At 35.5% G+C, this 10312-nt stretch overlaps 2 protein-coding genes across 2 annotated transcripts in view; one reads left to right on the top strand and one right to left on the bottom strand.

The window, feature by feature from the left end:
- Positions 1–962: 962 nt before the first annotated feature.
- Positions 963–5885, bottom strand: cd44a (CD44 molecule (Indian blood group) a). The gene is made up of 5 exons (XM_060859781.1): positions 5728–5885; positions 2817–3491; positions 2561–2638; positions 2382–2460; positions 963–1912 (listed from the first exon to the last, which is right to left on the bottom strand). The coding sequence occupies exons 1-5, from the start codon at positions 5786–5788 to the stop codon at positions 1711–1713; spliced, it is 1095 nt and encodes a 364-aa protein (XP_060715764.1). The 5' UTR covers positions 5789–5885; the 3' UTR covers positions 963–1710.
- A 4149-nt stretch (positions 5886–10034) lies between these two features.
- apip (APAF1 interacting protein) overlaps positions 10035–10312 on the top strand; it is an 11337-nt gene continuing 11059 nt past the window's right edge. Inside the window, exon 1 of the mRNA XM_060859571.1 lies at positions 10035–10215. Coding sequence (XP_060715554.1) covers positions 10168–10215 — 48 coding nt within the window. The 5' untranslated portion in view covers positions 10035–10167. The remainder of the gene's footprint in view (positions 10216–10312) is intronic.

Below are 10312 nucleotides of genomic sequence, written 5' to 3'. Positions count from 1 at the left end.
ATTAACAAATCCGAAAACAAAACAACAAATGCAAAAACAAAACAACAAATCTGAAAACAAATTAACAAATCCGAAAACAAATTAACAAATCCGAAAACAAATTAACAAATCCGAAAACACAACGACAACTCAGACAACCCGGAAACGGTAGGTATCGTTTGTGAATGGAAACTTACCGCTCATCGGACGAGACACCTGTCATTCACCTGTATATCTTGAATGACAGGTGTCTCGTCCGATGAGCGATAAGTCTCCATTCACAAATGATACCTACCGCTTGCCGTTGTGTTTTTGGATTTGTTAATGTGTATTTGGATTTGTTACTGTGTATTTGGATTTGTTACTGTGTATTCGGATTTGTTAATGTGTTCTCGGATTTGTTAATGTGTGTTCGGATTTGTTGTTTTGTTTTTGCATTTGTTGTTTTGTTGATTTGTTAATGTGTTTTGCACTTCTCAGCCACCGTAATAACATAAGCAAATATTTTTTAAATCTTGACAGAACAACTTTTTGGATGAGATATTCTGGTGTGGATAAAAAGGCTTTATAAAGCTACATCTTTTATGTGACAATTATTTATAATTTCGAGTATATAGTGGCAATTATTAAATTATAATAATTTATTAAAGGATACCTTTTCAGTTTATGTGTGTCTGTGTGTGTGTGTGTGTGTGTGTGTGTGTGTGTGTGTTTGGAGAGAGGAATATAGTATGTAGAACTGTGTACATGTGTATCTTATTAAGATGTACATGTTCAGGCAGGGCCTGACAAAACACTCAAGTTTTATGTTGTTATATACATAATAATTGTGTATACAATGTGATGTTTTTGGTTTCTCGTGTGATCTATGTTAGTACAGATTTACTACAAGATAAATTTGCAAATCAAGATTGACTTTTTAATTGTGATGTCCCTCTATTTTCTATGGATGCTAATGTTATTTTGTAAATAATGGAAACATCTTTATTTCATGTGTCTTTTATTTTGTGCTCAAATAAACTAAAATACACATATTCCATACATGGTTAGTTCTCTTCATCAAGGCAATGTCATATCCACCTCACCAACCACACAGGAACGGAAGATTGGTGGGAAATTTGGGACAAATGTTCTGGTCTCCATAATGGGAAGTGTATTAACAGAATATGACTCTAATTAAGAGCTTTGTGCATGTAAACATAAGGAACAGCGATAAGAGTTTACAATTTTTTTGATTTTGCTGTGCTCATACAAGCATGTGGTCCTCATATGTTATAGATATTATTTAGCACGTTTTTAATGAATAACACAAACAGGAGTATTTTGTCGATGTCAAATGAACGGAGTGTTTCGTTGTTCTGTGCTTGATTGTACAGAAATCGTTATATTTTAGTACACAGTACTTACAGGTTAACATTTTAACTAGCAATTATCTAGTTCAATTATCGTTAAAATTTCAATAATCGCTTTTAATTAAAAAAGAAGAAGAAACTAGGTTGCACCTGTAAGTGAAAACTGAAAGACTTTGGTGAGAAGTACGGTTCATTAAAGTGTAGTTTGTCTGTAAGGTGATTAGCATTTATCCATGAAGCACATTAACACTAAAAGCCAGGCCGAACACTACACAGTATAGACTAGGGAAGAAATTCAGCTTGATCTCTTTGGTTTTTAGCTCATGTTTGGTTAATGGTCAGGGGCTCAGGGCTCACTCCCTTTTCATTTCCACTTGTATTACATCAGATATTCCTTTTCTGGAACTTCTTCAAGGCTGATCATGGTATAGTCTGTTTCTTTCCTTGCTGTCTTTTGTGAGCTCATGAGAGCCACAATCTCCTTCTCTGACAGGGGCAGAGTTGCTGCTTTGTCATATTCCTCATATTTCTTTGGCTCAGTGGAGTTGATACCGAGGCATTGCTTACTAGGGCCATACCACCTAAACAAGAGAAAAACATTATTATTACTATTATTGTTGTTGTTGTTGTTGTTGTTAATAATAAAAATAATAATAATTTTGTTGTTATTGTTAAAAACACAGTTCAACTACTCGACTATTAGGCTCATTATTTAAATTTGTACATTCTAACTACTTAATAAATCTTGAGAACTGTGTGATATAGAGTGTTGATTATAATAGGATTTGAATTCCACCACAGTAACAGAATAAAAAATTAATGGCTATGCTTCATATTTCTCACTTTGAGAATCACTGGTCTATGGGTTTATAAAGTTTATAATCAGCTACATGATGTAATTTCTTGCAAATAGCTACAGATTGACACTGATATTATTTATCTGAAATGGTGATAAGTACATACTTTCATGTGCAAAATAAGGAAATGCATTTCAAATGAAAGCATCCCAGAAGTATATCTAGCATATATCAAGTATTTTAAAACAAGTACATGTCTTTGGTGGCGATTGCAACAAACACACAGATAACAGCTCCAAGAGTCAGGCATAATGCTAAGATGAGAAGCCAACCTAGAGAGACAAGCACAAAATGTCGAGACAAGATTAAACAGTGTTTGATAAAAGATGGAAACGATCAACAGTGGCATGCGACGCCATTACACAAACTCACCCGGTGTGCCTTCTTTGACCAGTGCATCAGGTCCCTCTACAGATTTCTTAAATTGATCTGGTTTGAACGGGGAAGACACTGCAAAAAAAAATGTAATATGTGATTGATTTTAATTAAACATTACAGTTTTGTATTGCATCACCATTCAATATATATTAAGCAAAAGCTTATATATTTTTGAACCTTAGATGATTCTACAAGTAACTTTTCAAGAACATAATTTGTAGCACATCATATTGATTAGATGATAGAATACCTTTCACTGTTGGTGCTGGAGTACTTTCTTGCATAGGTTTTTCTACATTGTTTATGTGTTTTGGAATTACTTCTTCATTTACAATAACGGATGGGATAGTCGTCAACCAGTCTGAGGTAGGAGCTTCAGGCCCCATACCAGATTCACCATCCTCTTCTGATAAAAGTGTAGAGATTTTAAGATCGGCAGAATTAAAGATAGTAGTGGTGAACTGAAGATCCTTGTCTTGCTTCTCATCGGGAATCTCTAAAAACATGCTTGAGTCACCTGAACCGTAGACGGGCATCGACAATCTGCTCAAGAAAGATTTCTCAAGAGGCCAATTCGGAACGTTACCAGAGCCTTCGCTATTCTCCTCAGGGGACAACGTGGTGGTTTGGTTTGAGACAAATGTAATCAAAACAGCAGCATTTTCATTCTTTGGAAGCTCCTTAGTAATTTCACTGGTGAGCTCAGTACTAGCCTCAGGGCTTTTGACTATAGTTTCTGTTGGCACACTATCCTTTTGAAACAGGGATGCTTTTGCCTCTGAGTTTGATGATTCATGTGTATTAATGGCATTGTTTTTATCCTGTGTTTTCTCAGTTTTGTATTTCCCATTATTGCCGACTAAGAAACCGTCAGCCATTGCCTCTTCAAGGAATTCTGCATCTGGTTCCACATTTGCATTCAGTCCTATGTGAGAAAAATATTCATTCATATAACATACGGTTAGAGAACTGTACAGTTAATAGCAGTAAATAATTTCTCCTAATTAAGTCGAAGTCATTACGTTAACTCCCACCGACAAGCTAGGTCTCTTAGTAAGACCAACACTAATGCATGCTTTTTTCACAGACTGGTGAGTAACTTTTTTCACAGACTGGTGAGTTCTTTTCAAATGACTCCACATACCATGGTGTAACACAGTTTCCCAAATGTATATTCCATAATCTGAACTAAATAAAGTGTATGATAGACAGCAGACCATTTTATCCAGGTAAATAGGTAATTCCAGATATATTGGGAATGTTTTAAACAGTCTGGAGCCCTATAGCATGGTTTTGAGACTCAATTACTAATCGGGCAGATGATGTATGATTTTATATCATTGTTTGATCTGACTCTTATTCTAGAGAATTCCTAGAACAGCAAGGAGTTCCTGTTCAAACATGCGTTACTGAGGAAACTGTGAGTTTCAGGGTGTGTTAACAAAAATATTAGTACTTGCTTCAGAGTTGGGTAATCAATCAAATCCAAATGTTTAACATCTGAGGATGGATTATTGAAATGTAATGTATGGTGTTGTGCTTTGCCACATTGACTTTTGCACTAACTATAGCTCAACTGGACACAATCTTCCTTAAATCTCTCTGCCTTCATGTGTAGCTTGGCAGTGAAAATCTACTAGACAAATATAGTGTAAACCCCAAGCCTCTTGTATCCGTATCCTATCTAAAGTGAATAAAGTGAGTTGTTCAGCCATATCACTTAGACAATTCTTTAAATACACTGTATTTGGTGGAGTCATTTTAACATTGGCACATTTCTCAGTTGCTTCACAACCTAACATCATTATGAGGTTTATATGATTCTGTCATTATCATTATTCAATTTCGGTCACTATAAGGTTGAAAATGTCTGAGATGGATGAACTTATAGAGGACTATCAATGGAAGAAGAGGGTTTGCAGTCTTCAAAAATAATCTACCTAATATATAGGAGTATACATATACATACACTCACTGGCTACTTTAATACCTGTGCATTTGCTTATTTATCAATCCTCCTGTCGACCACGAGCAAGAATCCATGACTCCAGTGGGCACAAGTCAATCACAACTTTACTTTTGACTGAAATCTTAAAAATCTAATTACAGCCTGAGCAGAGCAACATCTAGACATTTTCATTGTTAGATACACATAGTTGTTTTTTTAATATCTGGTTTACTGTTCTAGATATTGAATCAACACTTGTGAAATGATTTGTAATGATGTTTATTTCCATCAAATGGATTGTTTGCAGCTTGTTCTCAGATGTGAATCTGACCCTCTGCAACTTGAGTAGTCTTTTTCATTAGAATGAGGGTTCTGAGTGTTCTACCCACATCTGGTACTCACGAGTCTCGATTTTAAAACAAAAACATGAAATATGAGCTGAACCCATGTAAGTACTGTTCCCATGGATTCATACAGTTTTATTCATATCCTGTTTCACGTGTGTCAGTGGCACATTGACGTAGGGGGAGTGCAAAAAGACCCCCATGAGAGCATTAAATTTGAATTTGCTTGTTTTTCTCTTCAGCTTTGGTAGTTTCAATAAATTTCTCAATAGCACTTTGGAAAGTGGTATCTATTGATAAGATTTCAGTAAAGAGATCTGTGCGGTCCCTGGCAATAGCATGACATCTTTAAAAAAGCAAGATAAGCCATGTTAGATTCACATTCCATGACTCTTATCCTTTTGTGTGATTTGGGTGTACTGTATCTATTTGGTTTTAGCGTAAGAGCAAATAGTTTTTAACAGCTATTCCTTTTAACCAAAAGCAGTAATAGCTTCTGTAGGCAATTCAGCCCTATGAGTGTACAGTATATCTAAATAAAAGCTTGTTCACTTTAATAAATCTGCCTCATTTAAGACATACATTATATAAACATAGACTACTTTGTTCTAGCACATATGGTAATACCTTTGGACTAAATTTTTGTCTTGTAGTCAGTGTAGGATTTTTATTTTTTTAATGGAAAAAAAAGGCATCTTTTTACTGGACATTGAGATTTCACACACATCTCATGTAGTACTGGCACTTTAATAACAGCGTCAGCACATTGACAGCCCTGTGCTTAGACTGGATTGAATATTTCATTTGAATTTAATCGTCTACCACATAATTACATTTTTCTAAATTCAACATTCAAGTACATCACTCACCCTGAGTTGTCTGAAGTAACAGCAGTCCAGATGTGACCACAAGAAGCAGAATTGTGTGCATTGTTAATGCTGCTGGGTGTGCGCGATGCAGTCTTAAAGCAGTTTCAGAGCCAAACTTTTTAGTGTGTGAGAAGTAGAAAGGTGCCTCACCTCTTTTATAAACTTGAGTCATCACTTTGATGACACACTCTGAAGCGAGATGGGTGGTGTAAGCTCAAACACACCCTGTCTAGAAGGTCACTTTCTTCCTTTCTCACCTGGTTGATCACTATCATTAGCCCACCTAAGAGACTGTGCTACACACTTACATCAGCTTATGTGGATTTTCATGGACGTCACAACTCATCTGGCACTGCTTAAATCAAATCTACTACAGAATACACCACAGTGATAAAGACTATATAGTTAAAGCCTGGGTGAGATTTACGCTGGAACTAATATTGCTTGTTGACAGTTGCTTTTTGCATTTTGTTTCATGTATCTGCTGACTTTAGAAATGTACGTGTGAACACATGCCTTGCCACATGATTGACTGAAGAGGAAATGCAAATGAAATAAAAGTCAAGTTTACACACATCAGATGCAGGTGTAGATTTTATTAGTCTTGAAGGCAGCCTTCAGGCATGTTGAATCAGTGTGATGATGAAATTGTTAGGATGACTCAGGTGAACAAAACCTTTCTTCTCCATTTGTGCCAATACACTTTTACTTCCTGCATGCCTTGTACGGCATGCTGTCTAGCATGAGAATGGGTTTTCTTTTTTTTCTCTCTGAGCATCGTTCAACCATTTTATAAAAAAAATAAATAAATAAAAAAAAGTGCATTGGATGATTATTATCTGTATTCTTTAGAAAATGTAAGCTGTAATAAAATGAGACTATGAAGCAAGTCTCAACATCTAGTTCTCCAGAAACAGAGAGTGCCTAAGAAGATTACATTTTATCAGTGAAATGTAATGAATTCTTGGTATTCTTACTCATGCCATTATAAATTTGTTTAATTAGGTTCCTTATTCGTTTCTTAAGACATACAGGTTCAGGACTTTTTTCTTTTTTCTACAGAATGCTTTGTAAGGATTATATTTCTCTATTTAGTGTTTTAATGACACTTGATTGGGGCCCTCATTACCTACATTATCCTCATCGTGATCATTTTCTAAAAATCTGTTAACACACAGTATACAATAATCATGCCAAATGGACAAGTTTCATTGTTTCAAAGGCTGTGTGTTAAGTAATGTAAAATCAAATCAATTCAAATCAAATTTCATTTGTCACATACACATACATACAGAGTACGACATGCTGTGAAATGCTTTTTGCATCTGTCCGGTATTCAAACATTAAAAAAAAACAAAAGGAGGTAGATAAATAAAAAAGTATGAACTATATAAAAAAACTATATAAAATATGAAAATATAAGTGAAAAAATAATGTATATACATATACATAAATTTACATTAATGCGTATGGTTTTAATTATTGTCCTTAAAGTGTCCATGTGCAGTATGGTGTGCATAAAGTGGCACTGTGCTGTGCAAGTCCAGAGTTAAAGTGTCATAATGCAAAAAAGTTGTGCAGAAAAACAGTGAAGATGGAGGGAGAGGTCCAGTACTAGTACATGGTGCTGTTCCTGAACCAGGATGTGATGCTACCCGTCAGGACGCTCTCAATGGTGCAGGTGTAGAAAGTCTTTAGCACCTGAGAGGGTAGTTTGAAGTCCCTTAAGCATCTCAGATGGTACAGATGCTGCCGGGCCTTCTTCACCAGGGTGTTGATGTGACAGGACCAAGACAGGTCCTGTGTGTCAGAAGATTCTTCTCCTGGCACCATCTCTCCAGGTTTTTAGTCTCCTGTAGGTAGGCCGTCTCGTCTTTGTTGGAGATCAGGCCCACCACAACAGTGTCGTCAGAAAACTTGATGATGGTGGTGGAGTTGGATGTGGCCACACAGTCATATGTGTACAGTGAGTACAGCAGGGGGCTCAGAACACAACCCTGGGGAGCTCCAATGCTGAGGGTGAGGGTGGATGAGGTGTGTTTGCCCACCCGTACAGCTTGTGGTCTGTCTGTCAGGAAGTTGGAGATCCACTGACACAGCGGCAGGCTGAGTCCCAGGACCTCCAACTTAGAGGTGAGTGTGGAGGGAATTATGGTGTTAAACGCTGAACTGTAGTCCACAAACAGCATTTCTGCGTAATTCCCTTTTCTGCAGTCCAGGTGGCTCATCATAGTGTGGAGAAGATGAGCGATGGCATCCTCAGTAGAGCGGTTCTGGCGGTACGCCAACTGTAGTGGATCCAGTGTGTCAGGTAGTGATGCAGTGATGAAGTAAAATAGGTCCAAGGTCAGTTCATCTTGATTTCAAAAATTGACATGGGCAGCACATATTAGAAAAAAACAATCAAAATAATCTAATGTGATATTTGGTATTACAGTGATTAGCTGAAGTAGATAGATTTTTTTGTCGAAACCATATGAATGAGGCTAACTCACTGCTTTTAAAACTACATAACATTCAAACTCAGGATCTAAGAAATGAGTGGAGCATTTAATCAAAGAACAATTACTAGTGCTGGTTGCATTGGTTCAATGAGAATTCATTGATTTTCATTAACATCATTAGCATTTGTTTTGGTACATTATTTGTCCACTATTTAAAACCTTGAAATAAAATCGATTCATGCAGACTGTCACCCAAGGACGAAGGATCAAATCCAGGACCCTGGAGACGTGAGGTGGCAATGCAATCCACTGCACAACCCTGCAACTTGAGTTGATCAAGTTCATTTAATATCATTTCTTCCTGTCAGCGCCAACCCTCTAGTGACATCTTGTCATCTTTCCTTCTTCTCCCACAATTTGATAATACCACTATGATTATTATAATAGTAGTCATTGGATCACATTAAGTCTACATCTTTTCTAACTAAAATATTTGATTTTCTAACTAAAAGATTTAGGTGTAAGCAATAACATCATGTTTGATGAATAACTTAACATTTTTATGCAAACCATACATATTCATTCCAAGTGCAAATAAATGGAGTTAAAAATCTTTATAACACCTAGAATAAGATTATGACAGGAGTGTAAGAGGGAGAAACAGAAGATAAGAAATTATATTCATTATATAATTAACTAGAAATAAACATGGTTTGAGAGAAATGTGTATAAACTTAAAAGCCTAATTATAGAATAAATCTTGAGAGATGCTGAGTTAGTTGAAAGGATAAATTTCATTAAATAACCAACTACACGTCTAAAGATCTCATAATCTTGTTTGACTACCTGCATTTTATCCCTACTAAAGAGACCCATACAGTACGGCTTTAGTCCTTTTTGTTTATCTAACTCCCTCGCTTCCCTCAGCTTTCATGGTAATACCATCAATAGCATCAATCATGTAGATAAATACCCCAACCCGAGTCTCTGCCATGACTCAGCGCATCTGCGCCACGTTACACAATAGTGCAGGGACAAGTTCTGTTATTCAGAACAAGAGCATGATTACAAAACAGTTTGCTTTTATAAAACCGTTCAAAAAACAAGAAATGAAAACTGATTCACTTACTTTTCAGACACAGTATATCTAAATATTATTTGGATAGAAGGCAAGCAGGACACAGACACTGACACACCAAAAGCTTGGAGTAACAGTTTTAATGTAACAAACTATTCCTATAATTGGAATTTTATGTAACGCAGATAAGTGTCATGATACAATAAAATGTACCAGTGCTGTAAACTAACTATCAACACTCTTGGAATGCAATTTGTCTAATCAAACTGACAGAAAAAACCTGAACTAAGTGAACAAACATCTAGCGTTTGCTAAGCTCACGACTGCTACACTGGAGTCTCATTAATATGACTGTTAAAATTGCTGGAATATATTGGGTGAAGAAAAAAAAAAAAAAAAATATATATATATATATATATATATATATATATATATATATATATATATATATATATATATATATATATATATATTTGGTAGTTAAACCTGGCTATTAACCTTTATGTTTATAATCATTAATTGTTTTGTTTTTTTCTCCTTATTCAGTGCTATTTTAACTGAGCTAGCAACATCACCATGTGATAATAACCAATAACCTCTCACAAGAACATGAAAAAATACACCAATGACCAACAAATCGAACACAATAAATAAATAAATAATATTAAACATATAAATAGAATTAATTTATTTGAATGTGGAAGTTTCATTTAAGCAGATGGAAAATGTGCTTAAAATAATACATTACTCCAGGGCAGTAGGTGGCGCTAACGTTAGACGTCATGCAATATAATTCGAAGAAGAAGACGCAGCATTTCATAAACTTTTCAGAAGGCGGAATATAAGACTGTTGTTGTTGTTGTTGTTGTTTACTTTTTACTAATTTATTTATTGTTAAGGTGCTTTATTGTAACATAAATGATGTCATCTGTCACAGCTAACGGGAATTGTAACGACGTAGCAGTGGTAAGAGAAATAAACCCTTTGTAAAGTGCTAACATCTGTCATGTGTTATAACGTCATTATAACTGTACAATTATTAACTAAATATAGACCTGTTTTT

The sequence above is a fragment of the Tachysurus vachellii genome, chromosome 23 (genome assembly GCF_030014155.1).
Source record: "Tachysurus vachellii isolate PV-2020 chromosome 23, HZAU_Pvac_v1, whole genome shotgun sequence".
Lineage (NCBI taxonomy): Eukaryota > Metazoa > Chordata > Actinopteri > Siluriformes > Bagridae > Tachysurus > Tachysurus vachellii.
This window is presented reverse-complemented; position numbering and strand designations above follow the sequence as displayed.

Coding starts and splice junctions, on each gene's coding strand:
- cd44a (XM_060859781.1), bottom strand. CDS start 5,788: ATGCACACAATTCTGCTTCTTGTGGTCACATCTGGACTGCTGTTACTT. Junction 2,461..2,560: donor GGTCAAAGAAGGCACACCGG/GTGAGTTTGTGT, acceptor TTGTCTCTCTAG/GTTGGCTTCTCATCTTAGCA. Junction 1,913..2,381: donor GCAATCGCCACCAAAGACAT/GTACTTGTTTTA, acceptor TCTCTTGTTTAG/GTGGTATGGCCCTAGTAAGC.